The sequence below is a fragment of the Coregonus lavaretus genome (assembly GCF_964263955.1).
Source record: "Coregonus lavaretus genome assembly, chromosome: 7".
Lineage (NCBI taxonomy): Eukaryota > Metazoa > Chordata > Actinopteri > Salmoniformes > Salmonidae > Coregonus > Coregonus lavaretus.
The window spans coordinates 19,427,795-19,449,036 of record NC_139994.1 but is presented as its reverse complement, the minus strand read 5'-3'; the positions used below and the strand labels follow the sequence as shown (position 1 = coordinate 19,449,036).

General features: G+C 41.7%; 1 protein-coding gene across 1 annotated transcript in view; it reads right to left on the bottom strand.

Moving 5' to 3' along the window:
* Nucleotides 1-16,136, bottom strand: part of LOC311133052 (trafficking protein particle complex subunit 9-like) — a 307,997-nt gene extending 291,861 nt beyond the window's left edge. The window contains exons 1-9 of the mRNA XM_084166478.1: nt 16,044-16,136; nt 12,283-12,432; nt 11,446-11,544; nt 10,705-11,060; nt 8,180-8,325; nt 7,705-7,842; nt 6,816-6,842; nt 5,152-5,273; nt 2,375-2,500 (exon numbers count right to left, since the gene is read on the bottom strand). Coding sequence (XP_084022604.1) covers nt 2,375-2,500; nt 5,152-5,273; nt 6,816-6,842; nt 7,705-7,842; nt 8,180-8,325; nt 10,705-11,060; nt 11,446-11,544; nt 12,283-12,432; nt 16,044-16,082 — 1,203 coding nt within the window. The 5' untranslated portion in view covers nt 16,083-16,136. The remainder of the gene's footprint in view (nt 1-2,374; nt 2,501-5,151; nt 5,274-6,815; nt 6,843-7,704; nt 7,843-8,179; nt 8,326-10,704; nt 11,061-11,445; nt 11,545-12,282; nt 12,433-16,043) is intronic.
* Nucleotides 16,137-21,242: the final 5,106 nt, after the last annotated feature.

Genomic DNA, 21,242 nt, shown 5'->3' with positions numbered 1-21,242 from the left:
AGGGTAGAGCTGACGCTTTCAAGGAGCGGGACTCTAACCCGGACGCTTATAAGAAATCCCGCTATGCCCTCTGACGAACCATCAAACAGACAAAGAGTCAATACAGGACTAAGATTGAATCGTACTACACCGGCTCTGCTGCTCGTCGAATGTGGCAGGGCTTGAAAACTATTACAGACTACAAAGGGAAGCACAGCCGCGAGCTGCCCAGTGACACAAGACTTCCAGACGAGCTAAACCACTTCTATACTCGCTTCGAGGCAAGCAAAACTGAAGCATGCATGAGAACACCAGCTGTTCCAGATGACTTTGTGATCACGCTCTCCGTAGCCGATGTGAGTAAGACTTTTAAGCAGGTCAACATTCACAAGGCCGCAGGGCCAGATGGATTACCAGGACGTGTACTCCGAGCATGTGCTGACCAACTGGCAAGTGTCTTCACTGACATTTTCAACATGTCCCTGACTGAGTCTGTAATACCAACATGTTTCAAGCAGACCACCATAGTCTCCGTGCAGGACACTAAGATAACCTGCCTAAATGACTACCGACCCGTAGCAATGACGTCTGTAGCCATGAAGTGCTTTGAAAGGCTGGTCATGGCTCACATCAACAGCATTATCCCAGAAACCCTAGACCCACTCCAATTTGCATACCGCCCCAACAGATCCACAGATGATGCAATCTCTATTGCACTCCACACTGCCCTTTCCCACCTGGACAAGAGGAACACCAACAGTGAGGGAAAAAAGTATTTGATCCCCTGCTGATTTTGTACATTTGCCCACTGACAAAGACATGATCAGTCTATAATTTTAATGGTAGGTTTATTTGAACAATGAGAGACAGAATAACAACAAAAAAATCCAGAAAAACGCATGTCAAAAATGTTATAAATTGATTTTCATTTTAATGAGGGAAATAAGTATTTGACCCCTCTGCAAAACATGATTTAGTACTTGGTGGCAAAACCCTTGTTGGCAATCACAGAGGTCAGACGTTTCTTGTAGTTGGCCACCAGGTTTGCACACATCTCAGGAGGGATTTTGTCCCACTCCTCTTTGCAGATCTTCTCCAAGTCATTAAGGTTTCGAGGCTGACGTTTGGCAACTCGAACCTTTAGCTCCCTCCACAGATTTTCTATGGGATTAAGGTCTGGAGACTGGCTAGGCCACTCCAGGACCTTTAATGTGTTGACGGTACATGGCTCTGTCCATCGTCACTTTGATGCGGTGAAGTTGTCCTGTCCCCTTAGCAGAAAAACACCCCCAAAGCATAATGTTTCCACCTTCACGTTTGACGGTGGGGATGATGTTCTTGGGGTCATAGGCAGCATTCCTCCTCCTCCAAACACGGCGAGTTGAGTTGATGCCAAAGAGCTCGACTTTGGTCTCATCTGACCACAACACTTTCACCCAGTTCTCCTCTGAATAATTCAGATGTTCATTGGCAAACTTCAGATGGGCCTATATATGTGCATTCTTGAGCAGGGGGACCTTGCGGGCGCTGCAGGATTTCAGTCCTTCACGGCGTAGTGTGTTACCAATTGTTTTCTTGGTGACTATGGTCCCAGCTGCCTTGAGATCATTGACAAGATCCTCCCGTGTAGTTCTGGGCTGATTCCTCACCGTTCTCATGACCATTGCAACTCCACGAGGTGAGATCTTGCATGGAGCCCCAGGCCGAGGGAGATTGACAGTCTTTTGTGTTTCTTCCATTTGCGAATAGTCGCACCAACTGTTGTCACCTTCTCACCAAGCTGCTTGGCGATGGTCTTGTAGCCCATTCCAGCCTTGTGTAGGTCTACAATCTTGTCCCTGACATCCTTGGAGAGCTCTTTGGTCTTGGCCATGGTGGAGAGTTTGGAATCTGATTGATTGATTGCTTCTGTGGACAGGTGTCTTTTATACAGGTAACAAACTGAGATTATGAGCACTCCCTTTAAGAGTGTGCTCCTAATCTCAGCTCGTTACCTGTATAAAAGACACCTGGGAGCCAGAAATCTTTCTGATTGAGAGGGGTCAAATACTTATTTCCCTCATTAAAAAGCTAATCTATTTATAACATTTTTGACATGCGTTTTTCTGAATTTTTTTGTGGTTATTCTGTCTCTCACTGTTCAAATAAACCTACCATTAAAATTATACACTGATCATTTCTTTGTCAGTGGGCAAAGGTACAAAATCAGCAGGGGATCAAATACTTTTTTCCCTCACTGTTTGATCTAGGTAAAACTCTGGTTTTTCCTGAATATGAGATGTAAGCATGGGACTTGACTAGGTAAAACTCTGGTCCCTAACTAACAGAATGTGTTCGAGAACAGGATGATGGTTCCCCACAGGGAGGTACATCTACATGTCATGTGAGCTCGTACCTGTCCCAGGTTGATGTAAACAGCATTCTGGAGGAAATCTGAGGCCTCCATGGCCCTCTTCTGAACAGCTAGCACCCTGACTGCCTTCACACACGCCTCCAGCTCTATCACTCCTGCATTCTTATACTGGGAGAGGGATGGAAGGAGAGGAAGAGGGGGAGTGAGAGAGACAGGGAGAGTGAGATAGAGATAGAAAGAAAGAGGATGGTGATGAGAACAGACACAGCCCATGCTCAGCATAAGGAAATCCTAACTAACCAATGAGGGCTACTCTGACTTTTCCCACCCCACCCAACCCAATAATCTGAACAGATGTATTGCATCATCTGTCTCTTTCTCTCTCGGCTACAGACATCTTTATCAGAGGCGTGAGATTACTGATCACAGTCCATGGGGTGATACGGAACCTCTGCCGTTTATTGTTACTTTGTGCCACATGGTTCTTCAAGGGGAGCTCCAGGTTCCCACCTAGTAGTTATATTGAAGTAGAAACTGGACTCGAGGTACAGTAGTGCTGCTTAGACTCCATACACTTCTCTCTCTCACACAATCAGCTACCCACCCCATCCCCACTGTCTCCTTATTAAAATTCAATTAATATCTGAATGGCCCGTCGTGTCGAGATATAATGTAATTAAATTTGGAGTGAACTAGTTACAGGTAAAAGGGCCAAGTGAGGTCAGAGCAAATAGCCAATTATAATAGTGGTGATAAAGTTTCAGAAGGCCTACTGGGATACATTTACATTTTACATTTTAGTCATTTAGCAGACGCTCTTATCCAGAGCGACTTACAGTTAGTGAATACATATATAATTTTTTTTATACTGGCCCCTGTGGGAATCGAACCCACAACCCTGGCGTTGCAAACGCCATGCTCTATCAACTGAGCTACATCCCTGCCGGCCATTCCCTCCCCTACCCTGGACGACGCTGGGCCAATTGAGCGCCGCCCATGAGTCTCCCGGTCGCGGCCGGCTGCGACAGAGCCTGGATTCGAACCAGGATCTCTAGTGGCACAGTTAGCACTGCTATGCATCTGTGTTTTTACCCCGACGCTTTCGGTTTGTTTGTTCGTTTTTGTTAACGCACACCTGTGTTATAACAGTAAGTATAGTTATAGTTATCAACAGATTAACAATGCAACTAGTCTTTTTTGTTTTAACTGTTGGGGTTATAGGGCATTAGAGATGGCCACACACTTCCATTTGGCTAATAGTAACAGACAGTGACGTCATGCTAGCTAAGCTTTCCACTGTTGACCCTCTGAGTGCACTCAGACGTTTTCTCCTGCAGTCAGCATGTTGTAGTTTTTTTTTACAGTGTGCACACAGCCTCTCTCTATGCTGCATCAGACGCTCAACCATCACTGATACCTAGTGAGCTACTGTCCCCTGGTGGAGATGTTGAGAACTGCAAACTGGATAATGGAATACTGTCTGCAAACAGCATTGGTCTGCAAAGCACAAAAACTGAACCTTCTTGTTGAAATGTTGCATGTAATTAAGTTATGTAGGAGCATTCAACAGTGTGTGGGTATCTGTTTCCTTTATATGATGTATACTTTTTGTACCCTGCACCTGAAAAATAGCTAGATGTACGGTACCAGTCAAAAGAGTGGACACACCTACTCATTTTAACTATTTTCTACATTGTAGAATAATAGTGAAGACATCAAAACTATGAAATAACACATATGGAATCATGTAATAACCAAAAAAGTGTTTAAAAAAAATCAATATTTTATATTTGAGATTCTTCAAATAGCAACCCTTTGCCTTGATGACAGCTTTGCACACTCTTGGCATGCTCTCAACCAGCTTCATGAGGTAGTCACCTGGAATACATTTCAATTAACAGGTGTGCCTTCTTAAAAGTTAATTTCTGGAATTTCTTTCCTTCTTAATGCGTTTGAGCCAATCAGTTGTGCTGTGACAAGGTAGGTATACAGACGATAGCCCTATTTGGTAAAATACCAAGTACATATTATGGCAATAACAGCTCAAATAAGCAAAGAGAAACAAATATTTTAAGAACTTTGAAAGTTTCTTCAAGTGCACTCGCAAAAACCATCAATGTGTTATGGTGTGGGGGTGCTTTGCTGGTGACACTGTCTGTGATTTATTTCTAATTCAAGGCACACTTAACCAGCATGGCTACCACAGCATTCTGCAGCGATACTCCATCCCATCTGGTTGGGCTTAGTGGGACTATCATTTGTTTTTCAACAGGATAATGACCCAACATACCTCCAGGCTGTGTAAGGGCTATTTAACCAAGAAGGAGAGTGATGGAGTGCTGCATCAGATGACCTGGCCTCCACAATCCCCCAACCTCAACCAAATTGAGATGGTTTGGGATGAGTCGGACCACAGAGTGAAGAGTGAAGGAAAAGCAGCCAACAAGTGATCAGCATATGTTGGAACTCCTTCAAGACTGTTGGAAAAACATTAATTCCAGGTGAAGCTGGTTGAGAGAATGCCAAGAGTGTGCAAAGCTGTCATCAAGGCAAAGGGTGGCTATTTGAAGAAACTGAAATATAAATATAGTTTGATATGTTTAACACTTTATTGGTTACTACATGATTCCATATGTGTTATTTCATAGTTTTGATGTCTTCACCATTATTCTATAATGTAGAAAATAGTTTTAAAAAATAAAGAAAAACCCTGGAATGAGTAGGTGTGTCCAAAGTGACCATAGCAGGAGATGGAAGAAAGTAGATAGGAGCATTCAATAGTGTGTGTGGGGGAATCTATTTGTTGTCTTTTCCAATACCTTGCCATAGTAGGAAATGGCCTCCTTGTATTTCTCTATGATGTCTTCAGGGCTCAGGCAGTTCTTGGCTCGACCAATCTCACTGCTGGTGTCCGCACTGATCCCATTGGCTGTGAGGGCACCTGGGGGGGGGGGGGGTGATTGTCAATGTTATCAGACCCATCTACCACTTGGTTCTTCACATTCATGCATATGGCCAAAGTCACAACAATCAACAATGACATACTCACAAACTGTGTACAGCTTACCTGAGCATACACATTTAATGCAGTGTCGACAGGCGTTTCAAACACCAAGACATCAAGACAACGCTCAATGATTGCCATGCACGGCATTCACTTTTATATGGAAATACAAAACACTTGTACACAACAATCTATCTATAAATACAAGGCCTTCGAGGGTCACTGTGCACTGTTATGTGATCAAAATGACGCTGAGGCTGATTTCATCATGTGCTCAGTAGTTTGGAGCGTTTCAATTGAAATGGTTCTAAAACGATTATGTGCGAGGAGTAGCTCTCGTCTACCTATGTGATTTGAATGCAAATTTAGTATTGAGAGAACATTACCTAGAAACGGCGCTAGCTGGGTCCATAGCAACAGCGTCGCGACGATGTCACTATGACACAGCATTACATGTGAATCATAAGACTACTCTGGGATCACACACATACTAGAAATGTATGCACTCACTGTACTGTAAGTTGCTTTGGATAATAGCATTGCTAATTGGTCCTCTGTAGCTCAGTTGGTAAGGCTTGGCACTTATAGTGCCAGGATAGTGGGTTCAATTCACAGGACCACCCATACGTAACAAATGTATGCACACACAATTGTAAGTCGTTTTGGATAAAATTATCTGCTAAATGGCATATATGACTATAAAAAACATGTTTTTAAGTGTTAGAAAAATGTGCAACATGTTACATCTAGACCCAGAACTACACACTTTACACAGACCCCTTGGGTTGAATGGTTTAGTCAAACCAAACCCAGTTCCTAGAAAGGTAACATATAAGAGCTTAATTTCTGCAGCATATTCTACTGATAGATTGGACAAAATGCCTCACACTGAACAGTTCTACATTGTAACTTGAGGCTACAGGAAGAGCAGACAAATAGCTTGGATGCCTCAATCAGCAGTGCTGTGATTTCAATAGCAACATTGCCACCTTCTGGTGCATGTCTGAATTACTTTTTAATCTAATCAGATGTTATGTGGTTCTTCTTGTTTATAGTGTTGGATATAATGTCCTTGATCATTATTTAAAATGGTTACTATTCATTGACTAGAAGAAGAGGTCAATGGTGTAATCAAGTACGAACACCCAACAACACCTAACACTGACAAGAATAACAGGAATACAATACCTGCCTTAAGAGGTGGGAAAAAAACATCAGTTTTGATTTACCAGTGGTGGAAACAATCAAACGTTGGAATCAGATGTAGCGCAATGGGTTGATAGCCTGGTCCCAGATCTGTTTGTGTTGTCTGGCCTTAGTTGGTAAGACAGCACTAACAGATCTGGGACCAAGTCAGGAGGTTGTTGAAACCAAATACAACTAATAGGGAAAAGAGCCACAGCAGGCAAACACAGGCAGGGGAGATGTCTAACTACGAGTAGAACTACGCGGCATCGGCCGGTTAGTGTCATACCATACCTGGGTCTATGAGTACCTCCTGTGCCCCTACAGTAACAGACAGAGACACAGACACACAGAGAGAGAATGCAGGTTCACACGGTGCAGTTAGTTACTGAAAGCAATGTTAGTCCCCAAACAAGCCACTTTTCAGATGGTTCCTTGGGACTTTCCCATCGGTCCCCGCGCTATAGTATGCTATTGCTAATTACTTCAGTAATAAACTAAAGCAAAATATGTGTGGTTATTTAGGGGTTAAAGTAATTGACTTGTTAATAATATTAAGTAAAGATATGGGTGAATGGAAATATTATATTAAATACTGTAAATACTGAAACAAATGGGTTAGGTTGTGGGGGCCACCGGATTTCTCAGGTAATGTTGTCCAGGAAACAGAACACAGACATATACCACTGTCCCACCACACAAGTTGTCTTTAATGAGATATCCTCATTACACTAAAAACACTGCAAACATCCCCCTCCCCATAAAAACGCATTGCGTGCCACCACAACCTCCACACAATCACATTACACAACAACGCAGTACAATACAATCCACCCTCCAGCACCACATTACAACCGTACCTCCAACCCCTCCTCTCCAGATGTACAGAAAGCCCCCATACCTCCTGAAACATCTCCACACAGTTAATTTGATCAAATTCAACCCTAAGGTGTGCAGAGACCATCACTTTCAATAATAACACCAAGTCTGTCCTCCCCCTGACCCGGTTCCTCCTTGTTAGCCATATGGCCAACTTGGCTTGGCCAAAACAAAAGTTAAACAAAACACATTTGACCCTTTCACTGCTTAAATACCTCAGCCCCATCACAAATATCCCCACAGAGAAGACCACCCCCAACCTCACACACAGAGCGAGCGAGTGAGAGAGAGGAGTGCTGCTTACCTGGCCGGTGTCTCTTCCCTGCGTCGGCTGCCTGGGCCTGGCCCTGTGCCAGGCTGGGTTTGCGTCCAGCAGCCTTCCCTGCTGTTCCTCCAGGGTAGTGGAAGATAACAGAGGCTGAACACAGGCCCTCTAACGCAGCTGGAGAACCAAGACACAAGGGAGATGTGTCAATGAAACAGAATACCCCCCATTACAAGTTTTGACTAAAGGGCATTCTGTATGTATGGCAAGGGTGGTGAACCATCCTCCTGGAGAGCTATTGGGCTTGGCAGGATTTTGCTACTACCCTGTTGTAGCACACCTGATTCAGATCCTCATCGCCTTCAAGGTCGTGGTGAGCAGCTGATTAGTAGAATCAGGTGTGTTATAATTTAGTAGGGTCGGAGCAAAAACCTGCAGGGTATCCACCCCTGCTTTATTGGATTTGAGAGTAGAGCAGGAAGAGGAGGAGCCATGTCTTCATCCCCAGTCTTACCCCCCAGCCACAGGAAGTCATTGACGGAGCGGAGCAGCTCCACAGCCATGTGATAGTGAACCAGGGCATCCTGCAACATGCCTGCCTGCAAACACAGGTCCCCAACGTGCTTCCTCATACGGCCCTGGCAACGCTTCTTATAGTGCCTAGAGGAGGAGGAGGGAAAGAAACGTCAAAATGTGTCAGTCAGATGTCGTAGAGATATCCATTTACAATACAACTTTGTCCACGTTACAGCAAACAAGTATCCAAGTAGGGTTTACTTCTTACATCATTTTTACAAAAACCCTCTTTCGTTGTCTCTCTCTCTCTCTCTCTCTCATTCATATGGTTTACAAAATAAAAGTCCTTCTTTTAGCATAATGTATTTTCTTACCCAGGTCCCATTGGGTGCTAGCAGAGGAGACTCACTTCTGAATGAATCTTATCATTTACAAGGGGTGTGTGTGGGGTGGGACAGCACAAGCAAGGGAGACAGGGGTTGGGGAGGTGCGAACCCAATAGAGATAAATAATCAGAACAACCCTGATCCTGGAGTCTAGCACATTAAACACACAAGGGTTGAAGAGGAGGAGGACAACATCACAGTTTGTAATTCTAACAAAAGAAAAGGGGGCCAGTTCAAGACGTGTGCAAGGCCTCTGTCTGTCTAACTCTTTACTGGAGCCTGAGACACTGGGAAGGTCAAGGGTCAAACCCACCTAGTACTGTGTTACCTAGAGAGCAATATGATGTTTCAATGGGGCTAAATGGGGTTGATTTCCATGCTATTAGTGAATTCATAGTATATTTGCTCATATTGTTCAGATTCAAAATAATGACTTGGGCCTAAACTTTTAAGATGAAAAAAACTAGGCCTATGTTACCATTTGTTAGCCTAGTTTGTGAAATAAAATGATGAGCAATACATTGTGTATGGTCTGCTTAGAAGGACATGGATACCATATTCAAAGTCATGCTTTCATAAATAGGTGCAATAATAAGCCTAGCTGAAGTTGATGCATCCCTCCATGAATCACGGATATACAAGATTCATGTTAAAGTGTAGTAGCAGCAGAATATAGTAGAACATATGAGATACATGTTGAAGTGTAGTAGCATCAGAATATTGTAGAACATATGAGATCCATGTTAAAGTGTAGTAGCAGCAGAATATAGTAGAATATATAAGATCCATGTTAAAGTGTAGTAGCAGCAGAATATAGTAGAACATATGAGATCCATGTTGAAGTGTAGTAGCAGCAGAAAATAGTAGAAGATATAAGATCCATGTTGAAGTGTAGTAGCAGCAGAATATAGTAGAAGATATGAGATCCATGTTGAAGTGTAGTAGCAGCAGAATATAGTAGAATATATGAGATCCATGTTAAAGTGTAGTAGCAGCAGAATATAGTAGAAGATATGAGATCCATGTTGAAGTGTAGTAGCAGCAGAATATAGTAGAACATATGAGATCCATGTTAAAGTGTAGTAGCAGCAGAATATAGTAGAAGATATAAGATCCATGTTGAAGTGTAGTAGCAGCAGAATATAGTAGAATATATAAGATCCATGTTAAAGTGTAGTAGCAGCAGAATATAGCAGAAGATATGAGAGCCATGTTATAGAATGTGTGATGCTTCAGAAGAATTGGAGTATAGACCTTATTCACTCAGTCAAGCTCGGGTCAGGTGACACAACCTCCCAATCATCAAGTTCCTGAAAGCCTGGACAAACCTTTACAAGCACATCATAGAATAGATAGGATAGCCTCACTGTTTAAGTGAACCAACCTTCACAAGCCTCAGTCACTGATAGTGTCATGTATTCTGCATGTCCATACTATCAGCTCCTTCAAAACTCTTGTTGTTATGATTATATTTCATACAAAGTTGAGAGGAGTGATGAGTTTGGATCTAAGCTTTGAACCCATGCACAAGAGCACTGGGGTAGGGGACGGGGCAAGGGCGGAGTGTCTCGTTTAGGGGTGGGCTTAAGCTGATGGAACTGGGATGGGCTTAACTAAAGCGATGTGTCCAACAGCATCTCACCTTTTCACACCCAACAATAAACTCACAGGACAGTATGCAAGAAAAAACATGAGAAAAACAAATAAAGTAACCAAGATAAAGTAAAGAAGCAAAAATAAAAACAGATTTTTAAATGAGGAAATAAACACACAAGGTTGACTGTAGTCCTTAGCAACACTAATGTAATGAGAAGGCTATCTTGACAATGGACATCACAGAGAAACACTGAGGTCAGACTTTTTCCATCATTTTGTAACAACCATGAAACAGCCAAGTAAAAACCATCTAACAACCGTTAGGCTTCACTTGACAAATTGAGGCATTTTATCAATTGTAAAACTAATAGACTATTTGTAAATTCAGCAGTTACAGTACAGGCTCATAGAAAGTGTTTATTAACCAACTTTGTTAATTCCAAATTCATTGACCAGCTGAAAAACAATATAAGCAGCAAAACACGTGGATGATCCCAGACCTATAAAAGCCAAATAGAGTGCAGAAGAAAAGACAACTCACCTGCTATCAGTGTCCAGCCCCACAAAGTCTTTCTTCTCAAAGGGAACACAGAGCAGTGGTATCTTATCCCCAGACTTGTCCGTGGCTCTATCCAGCCTCTTGGACTCCAGCACGATGAAGATGGACTCCACAAAGTCCTCCACCCTTTTCTCCACATCGGGACAGTCATCATAGCTAGAATAGAACGCCACATCCGTCCTCTGCTGCTCTGCTATCTCCCCCTGTAGCCCAAACACCAGGAGCCGTGAGTCGTACAGCGTGGCTCCGAAGACCTCCTTCTGGCTGTAGAAACGGTCCGACGTTTGGGGCCATTCTTTCGCCGAACGACAGGTCGTCACAGATATGAGGCCCACCACCTAGATAGATGGAGATAGATAGACAGATAATACTAATATTCCTGAGGAGAAATGTCATGCCCAGGACAAAAAGACCCACATACTGTACTGCAGTGCTTCTCCAACCTCTCCTCGGGGACTCCCAGACATTTTACAGTTTTGTTGTAGCCCTAAACTAGCACACCTAATTCAAGTAGTCAAGGGCTTGATGATTAGTTGACAAGTTGAATCAGGTATGCTAACTCTGGAATACTTCAAATACATGGAACTGCTGCGGGCCCAAGGAGAGGTTTGCAAAAGGCTGCTGTACAGGACACATAACAAAAAACTAAGTGCATTGATGAAACCCAAATACACATTACGAAAGGTAACAAATAGGAAAGATAAAAGCCACAAAGCAACAAACCTTGCGGTGTGTCTGGAAGTCTCCCCACTCGTTGTTCTCTGGGAGGTAGTGGTGGCGGTAACGGATATAGAGGTTCCGCTGGGAGTCCCGGATGGACACCTTTTTTCCCAATATCATAAAAAGACAAAACAAAATAGGGATAACTTAACAATCAGCATCCAATGGTAAAAAAAAAGTACATTAAAAAAACATATAACTACAAGGTGGACCATTGAGAGCATCCTGACTGGTTGCATCACCGCCTGGTATGGCAACTGCTCGGCCTCCGACCACAAGGCGCTACAGAGGGTAGTGCGTACGGCCCAGTACATCACTGGGGCCAAGCTTCCTGCCATACAGGACCTCTATACCAGGCGGTGTCAGAGGAAGGCCCTAAAAATGGTCAAAGACTCAAGCCACCCTAGTCATAGACTGTCCTCTCTGCTACCGCATGGCAAGCGGTACCGGAGCGCCAAGTCTAGGTCCAAAATGCTTCTCAACAGCTTCTACCCCCAAGCCATAAGACTCCTGAACAGCTAAACATGGCTACCCGGACTATTTGCACGGGTTTACATATTTCAATAAATAATAAGACATAGGCCTAGGCTGTGTCCCAAATGCCACCCTATTCCCTATATCAATCAATCAAATGTATTTATAAAGCCATTTTTACATTAGCAGATGTCACTAAGGGCTTATACAGAAACCCAGCCTAAAACCCCAAACAGCAAGCCATGCAGATGTAGAAGCAGCATGTAGAAGCAGGACTTCTTAGTGCACTACTTTTGACCATTGTGGCCCTGCAATAAGGTGACATTTGGGACGCACTCATAGCTAGTACACATAGTGGATGCTGACCTGGGCTACAGAGGCGATGCGTTTGTAGATCCTGAAGAACTGGTCCTCAGGGACGATGCCCACCGGTTGGACCACCACCAAGACCGTCTGATGGTCCTCAGCACACTGCATGTAGTCTGGGACACTCATCTCCTCATGGGCTCTGAGGAGCTGGGGGAAAGGAATAGGGACAAAACCAAAGGAAGGGGGTAATGTAGTGACCTTAAACCAACACCTAGCGACCTCGTCAACTGGTTCGAACCTCTTGGCGTAGCAGTTAAGGTGTTGGCATGACAGTCACTGGACCGGGGTTCAAGACCAGGTCGGGCTACAATATGATCTTATTAATTCCTCAACATCTCACTACATTTCATCCACACATTCCACAGTCAAGGTTTGAAATCACTGCCACTTGATACTAAAGCATTCGGACCATAATCAGGTGTGTTACTGCTTGGTTGGAGCAAAAGCCTGCACCCACACAATTTCTCAACTCTCTCAGTAAGGTGACCAAACATGTCATCATGTGAGTTATTTTAGGTACTATTTACAAGTATTGACAACACAGCCATTCGAAATTACAGAGGAGGAACTTCTGGATGCAATTAAAGACTTTAAGTCAGGGAAAACTCCAGGGTTGGATGGCATACCAGTCGAGGTATACCAAACCTTTTTTGATATACTAAGAGGACAATTATTAGCATGTTTTAACCACTCCTATGTAAATGGTAGATTATCTGACACTCAAGAAGAAGGTCTGATCTCATTATTACTGAAACAGGATACAAATGGAAAATATAAAGATCCAGTCCATTAAAAAAATTGGAGGCCCCTTACACTTCAGTGTTGTGATGCAAAAATTCTAGCAAAATGTATAGTGATTAGAATTAAAAAGGTATTGTCGGATATTATTCGTTCTAATCAAACAGGTTTTTTACATGGACAATGCATTTGAGATAATATAAGGCAAGCATTGGAAACAATAGAACACTATGGAAAATCTGGGAAACCAGACCTGCTATTCATAGCAGACTTCGAAAAGGCATTTGATAAAGTACGACTGGGGTTTATATATAAATGCCTGGAGCATTTCAATTTTGGAGAATCTCTTATAAAATGGGTCAAAATCATGTATAGTAACCCTAGGTGTAAAATAGTAAATAATGGCTATTTCTCAGAAAGTTTTAAACTGTCAAGAGGAGTGAAACAAGGTTGTCCACTATCTGCATATCTATCTATTGTGGCCATCGAGATGTTAGCTATTAAAATCAGATCCAATATTAATATCAGAGGATTAGAAATCCAGGGCTTAAAAACAAAGGTGTCATTGTACGCTGATGATTCATGTTCTCTTTTAAATCCACAACTAGAATCCCTCCACAGCCTCATAGAGGATCTAGATACATTTTCTAACCTCTCTGGATTACAACCAAATTATGACAAATGTACTATATTACGTATTGGATCACTAAAAAATACAATTTTTACATTACCATGTAGTTTACCAATAAAATGGTTTGATGGTGATGTGGATATACTCGGAATACATATCCCAAAGGAAATAAATGATCTCACTTCAATAAATGTTAATAGAAAGTTAGCAAAAATAGATAAGATCTTGCTACCATGGAAAGGTAAATACCTGTCAATTTGTGGAAAAATCACCCTGATTAACTCTTTAGTATTATCCCAGTTTACCTATTTGATTATGGTCTTGCCTACGCCTAGCGAACAGTTTTTTAATTTATATGAGAAAAAAATATTCCATTTTATTTGGAACGGCAAGCCAGACAAAATTAAAAGGGCCTATTTATATAATGAATATGAATTCGGAGGACAGAAATTATTAAATATTAAAGCATTAGACCTTTCACTAAAAGCTTCAGTCATACAAAAGTTATACTTAAATCCAAACTGGTTCTCAAGCAAATTAGTAAGATTGTCTCACCCAATGTTCAAGAATGGCCTTTTTCCCTTTATTCAGATTACAACCACTCATTTTCAGTTATTTGAAAAGGAAATAATCTCCCGAATATCACTATTTCTAAAACAAGCCATAGAAAGTTGGTTGCAATTTCAATTTAATCCAAAAAAACTTTATTTTTTGACAAAATGTTTAAAAAAGGTATAATCTTCATAAAATGATATCATCGGTAGGACTGGTGGAGTTATGTCGCACATGCAGCTAACAAAAACATATGGAAATGTCCGCAAAAATGGAAGACGAAAGTGGAAGGGGGAGAAAGTAAGGAACTTGTCTGTCGGCCTTGCATTAAAGAACATAATTGGTTAAGGAAAACTGTGATAAATAAAAAAGTATATCAGTTTCATTTAAGGACCAAAGGATTGACAGCATCCCATATAGATTGCAAAATAGTTGGGAAGAGATTTTTGACATACTGATCCCATGGCATAGTGTTTATGAACTGACACGCAAAACGACACCGGATTCAAAAATGAGAATCTTTCAATTTAAATTATTATATAAAATTCTTGCTACCAATAGAATGTTATTTATATGGGGGATACAATCTTCCCAGCTCTGCAGATTTTGCTGTGAAGAGACAGAATCATTAGATCATTTGTTTTTGTTTTGTCCATTTGTAGCTTGTTTTTGGACACAGGTCCAGGAATGGCTAAAGGATTGCAATATTTACCTGGAGCTAACCTTGCAGATAGCATTACTGGGTGATCTGAAAACTCATAGTCAATCGATCAATAATATAATAATACTTTTAGCAAAAATGTTAATTTTTAATTCACAATCTGTAGAAGCAATGAGAATAGAAAGGTTCAGAACTTTTGCAAAACATCACAGTACAGTTGAAATATATATGGCAAATAGAAATCCTATATGGATGGTGTTAAAAGATAGATGGGAGGTGTTGAGTGGAGTTGAAGGATGGGACTAATAACAAATAACAACAAATAATAACAAGATAACTAATAATGTAAGCATACTGTGTCCATAATAAGTATATAGGTTGTATGTTGGGAGCTTTTGGGAAAGAGCACAGTTAGAAAGATATGGCATATAGAAGCAAACCGGATGGACATCATGAAAATGATCAGAGGTTGAGAGTAGAAGTTCAGGAGCAAAAACAAATAAAATAGAATTATTGCAAAATTGACTGTGTCCATAAAATGTAGATAGTAAGTATAAGCTGGAAGTAGAGGCCTAAGCATTGTTGTTCACTAATTTACCACAAGTAGGGAAAGGATGGCGGGGTTGAAAAGTAATAAAGGAGAGTATATATATAAAAAAACATCGGGGATTGGAAGTGATGCAGACAATTACATTGATGGAAGTTACAATCTATCTGCAATATTAAGCTGATCAACCCCCCCCCCACACACACACAAAAAAATAATAAACACAACCGTTCAAATGAATTGCAAACTACATACATCGCGTGCGTCACGTTGCCAATTCACAACAACAACACCACCACCACCACCCACCCACCATACGCGAGTTTCAAGCTGGAGTATAAAGGAACTACCTAGCTAGCAACAAAGATAGTACACTGTGCTAGCAGCTCTAGCCAACCTAGCTAGCCACATGGCTAAGATACCTTTGTTACAGCAAAAGACATTAAACTTAAAATATTTCAATTATATTAAGGAATGGAATTACTTCAGCCATCAAATGTTTACAGGAAGGCTACCTTACCTAGCTTGCTAGCTACACTGACAGTCTCTAGAAAGCTAGCTAACATTAGTATGACACTTGATTGTTAGGCTAGCTGACTCCTAAGCCAAAAAAAGCATAATTTCTTTACCAAAATATGCCAAGAATTCCCATAATGTTTGCGTTTCATTGATGTTACCTTGATAGATATTGAAACAGAAGCGTTTAACAAACAGCTTCCTGAATGAACTCTTCTTCTCTATCTTCTTCTTCTATGGTATATTGGCGATCGCACAATGTAATGTGCATCCCGCCACCTATTGTGCGGGATAGAAACAGGATTCCCCAAAAACGGAACAAACTACCAAAAAATAAATAAATAAAATCTAAAATCTGCGGGTATTCAGGAACCAGTACCCCTTGCAAGTATTCAGATGTCAAATCGTTAAGTCCCACAAACTGTTCTGCCGCAGCCACAATAATGTCTAGTTTCTTAGAATTATTTGATACTTGTGCCGTACAGTTTATAACTGTGACGCTAAACGCCACAAAATCCATATTTTTAACACACATTGTATATTTTGACTGGCAGCAAACATTTACTACTGACTGTGGTGCATCCACTACCATATCGTCACTAGCATCACTAACCACACCAGGAATTCTCTTCAGGTATTCAACCTGAACATCCGTCGTCACCCCTGAGTTGACTCCTTTGACGGGTGCTCTACTCCAAAATTCAAAACACAAAACTTTTGTTGTCCGGATTATTTTGAGGCCCACTGCAATCTTCTCCCCTCTAGACCATTTTCCTTCTTCTCTATCAGTTACTATGGTAGAATATGAATAGTGTGCATCACTTCCCTCCTATGTCCACTACTGTTTCTGTGGGCTCCCATGTTCCTAAATATTTTGCTGTGAAACCTGGAATTTTGATTTGCTAGCACCATTGGCAATAGAAAAGCATTCACCCGGATACTACATTGAATGGCAAAAATATATTAGCAAAGTTGTTAAATGTATGTTTTATATACATTGTCTCATCTCACCCATGAAAATGAAATTCTGCAACTCTTGTAGCACAGTACTTATTTTATGTTAAATGTAAAAAAAATAATTAAAAAACATGTTTCTGCCCTTAGATTTCATTGCGGCCTTACAGATGGTTCTCTTTACAGACTGACTAAAGCAAGGAGGCTTTTGTAAATGTCAAATCCGTCTCCTATTGGTCAGATTTTTGCAGCTCATTAACCAATCACATCACGTTTCATGTTGTATTACCATTGTGATTGGTCCCTAAACCCATTGGCGACCATTTAGAAATATATAAAATCCTCCTTCATTCTTCATTGTAAAAAACCCAGATGAAGGCTAACAGCTGAAATGCTTGTTTACTGTTAAAGTTAAAGTAATGATCCAGTGTTAACGGATTTCAATGAAATATTACCTATAATTAAAAAAAGTTTAATTAAGTATGTTAAAAAGCAGTTTTCCTGTGTTTGAATGGTGTAGGGATACAAACCCCATAAACAGAATGGTGTGGGCGTATACCAGTCATTACAATTATTAATGCGAGTACACCGCCAATGAGCCAACATGACATCATATTCTATGAAGAAAAAGTAAGCAATTTTGAAACGGTCTGTTTGAGATACAAGTTTGAGGTGTTTAAAAAGAAAAAGTGTTTTACTCCAATTTATGCTTTGTCCACAAATACACTGAACAAAAATATAAACGCAACATGCAATTTATAATTTCAAAGGTATTACTGAGTTACAGTTCATATAAGGAAATCAGTCAATTGAAATAAATTCCTTAGGCCCTTATCTGTGGATTTCACATGACTGGGAATAAAATATATGCATCTGTTGGTCAAATATACCTTCATTAAAAAGGTAGGGGCGTGGATCAGAAAACCAGTCACTGTCTGGTGTGACCACCATTTGCCTCATGCAGCACGACACATCACCTTCACATAGAGTTGATCAGGCTGTTGATTATGGCCTTTAGAATCTTGTCTCACTCCTTCAATGGCTGTTCAAAGTTGCTGGATATTGACGGGAACTGGAACATGCTGTCGTAAACATTGATCCAGAGCATCCCAAACATGCTCGATGGGTGACATGTCTGGTGAGTATGCAGGCCATAGAAGAACTGGGACATTTTCAGCTTCCAGGAATTGTGTACAGGGGCCGTGCATTATCATGCTGAAACATGAGGTGATGGCGGCGGATGAATGGCACAACAATGGGCCTCAGGATCTCGTCACGGTATCTCTGTGCATTCAAATTGCCATTGATAAAATACAATTGTGTTCATTTTCGGTAGCATATGCCTGCCCATACCATAAACCCACTGCTACCATGAGGCACTCTGTTCACAACGTTGACATCAGCAAACCTCTCGCCCACACGACGCCATACACTCTGTCTTCCATCTGCTTGGCACAGTTGAAACTGGGATCGGTGAAGAGCACATTTCTCCAGCGTGGCAGTGGCCATCGAAGGTGAGCATTTGTCCACTGAAGTCGGTTACGACGCCGAACTGCAGTCAGGTCAAGACCCTGGTGAGGATGACGAGCATGCAGATGAGCTTCCCTGAGACTGTTTCTGACAGTTTGTGCAGACATTATTCGGTTGTGCAAAACCCACAATTTCATCAGCTGTCCGGACGATCCCACAGGTGAAGAAGCCGGATGTGGAGGTCCTGGGCTGGAGTGGTTACACGTGGTCTGCGGTTGTGAGGCCGGTTGGATGTACTGCCAAATTCTCTAAAATGACATTTGAGGACGCTTATGGTAGAGAAATTATCATTCAATTCTCTGGCAACAGCTCTGGTGGACATTCCTGCAGTCAGCATGCCAATTGCACGCTCCCTCAAAACTTCAGACATCTGTGGCATTGTGTTATGTGACAAAACTGCACATTTTAGAGTGGCCTTTTAGGGTCCTTAGCACAAGGTGCACCTGTGTAATGATCATGATGTTTAATCAGATTCTTGATCTGCCACACTTGTCAGGTGGATGGATTATCTTGGCAAAGGAGAACTGCTCACTAACAGGGATGTAAACACATTTGTGCACAACATTTGAGAGAAATAAGCTTTTTGTACGTATGGGACACTTCTGGGATCTTTTATTTCAGCTCATGAAACCAACACTTTACATGTTGTGTTTATATCTTTGTTCAGGGTACATGAACGGCGAGTCAAAAACATTATTTGGATACCCAAAGTTAACAGAATATAAACGTTTAAAAGTAGTGAGATTTTCACTGGACAGTTACTTTAAAAAAACATTACATTTATGTTTACATTTTAGTCATTTAGCAGACGCTCTTATCCAGAGCGACTTACAGTTAGTGAGTGCATACATTTTTCATACAGACGTCTGAAGAAGCTGGATCAGTGGCTTTGGCTGTCCTAGCTTGAAGTGTTTTCATCTTACTCTTTACAATTTCATTTTTCAATGCCTGATTTTCCACATCACCACAAGTAAATGCTCAGGGCTGCGTTTCCCAAAAGGATCGTAGCACTAAGGTCATCTTTTGTCCATTTAGTTTCAATGGAATTAACATGATCCTAGTGCTACGATGCTTTGGGGAAACCCAGCCCGGAACCATACTCCAGCATTGTTGGAGTATGCGAGAAGGAACATGCAGAGCACGTTTTCTACAGTATGATTGATGAAATATTGTACAAATTATGTACTTTTTTAATGCGAGCACTTGAATATATATTCTGCTGGTGTGGACATTTTCTCTATGCTTCTTCCTTTAGTCCTCCATCAGCCTTTAGTCCTCCATCAGCCTTTAGTCCTCGAAGGTAATTCAACCCTTCATTGGTGCCAATACACACACATTGCTATGGCTGTGTAGGAGAGATACTGATGCCATGACTGGCCAGCTGCCAGACAGCCTGGGTGCTAGAGATTAGAGCGTGTGTGTTGGGCTGAATCATAGCTCTGACACACCCAATAGGAGCAGGGATCATCGGCAACTATTTTCGGTAACGTTTTATGTCTTTATTAAGGTGCTAGGGTGTAATTCTGCATATGTTTGAGACTGGTCAAAGAGCTGGGTTGTCTGCAGCCAGGCTCTCTCTGCTCTCTCTTTTCTCCACACACGCCATTCTTTTCACATAAACTGAACCAGGATCAGTGTTTGCACCACTGCTTCCATATCTGCTCTGACTCCACCAGTCTGACTGTTCTCCTGTCAGTGCTGCAGCGGTGGGTCACGTTAGCTAGCTCCCAGATCTAAGTCGTCACACTGTCTTGAGTCAGTGTCTCGGACTGCAGGTCACCACCAGCTCCAGCAGAGCCTCCTTCTCTCCGTGTTCCAACAGCTCTGAGATCAGATCATCCAGTGGCTCCCCACCCCTCATGAACTCCTTGATATCTCTGGTCATGATACTAGAATGTGTGATGTGTGTAATAGAGGAAACTGAGCATGTGTTATTATATTGTGTGAACTGTATCGTTTAGACAGGGAGAGTTTGTTTGATAGGGTCAAAGAGGTTGGATGGGGGTTAGTGAGGTATGTAGGACTTTATTTTATTAGATATACAAGACTAGCTATTAGAATAACAGGCGTGTAGGTAGGCCGTGGCAGGCTTCACACTCCAGTACAGTAGGTGGCGGTGTACACACATTTTCAGTTGGTTGCGATCTGCCAAACAAATTTAAAGAAGAAAAATAAGTTGCTGCAGCTTCCTCGCCTTCATCGCTGACGCTGCGCTGCTCGTTCGTTACTTTTTGTAGACCAGTAGTTATTAAAAGTGAAATACAGAGAAAAGCAAGTTATACCTAGCTAAGTAAGATGTAGTTACCATAGCACTCCTGATAGCCAGCAAAGATCTAGTTATCCTGTTAGCAAGCCAGCTAACGTTAGCTATAAAGCTTTATTCCATGCAGCTGCAGACATAGCCGCGGGATGTAGGGGTGCTGGTGCTGAAGGTGCTGCAGCACCCCCTGAAAAATTCGAATTCTCTACAAAAAAATGTCAGCAGCACAATCACCTCCAAACATCTTCCAGCAGCTATAGCTGCAGATGAATTTTTGCAACAAAGCCAGATAAGTGAATATTTCGGTTAATTAAGGTACAGCAACCATGGGTATTTAAACTGAATATGTTTAACATGGAAGTTTTTATGATGGCTTCACTGGCAAATATATATTTTGGACACTGTAATTGAACAACTGCCTCAAAGGACAGACAGGTAACTTAGGCTTCCATTGCAGCCTCTTGCTACTCCCATCCCAGGCAGGTCAGTCTAAATAGCTGTATCACAGGAAGATAGAGTTCTGAATTACAGCCTGCCAGGCAGGTAGGGTTTCAAATAGAAGCCTCCC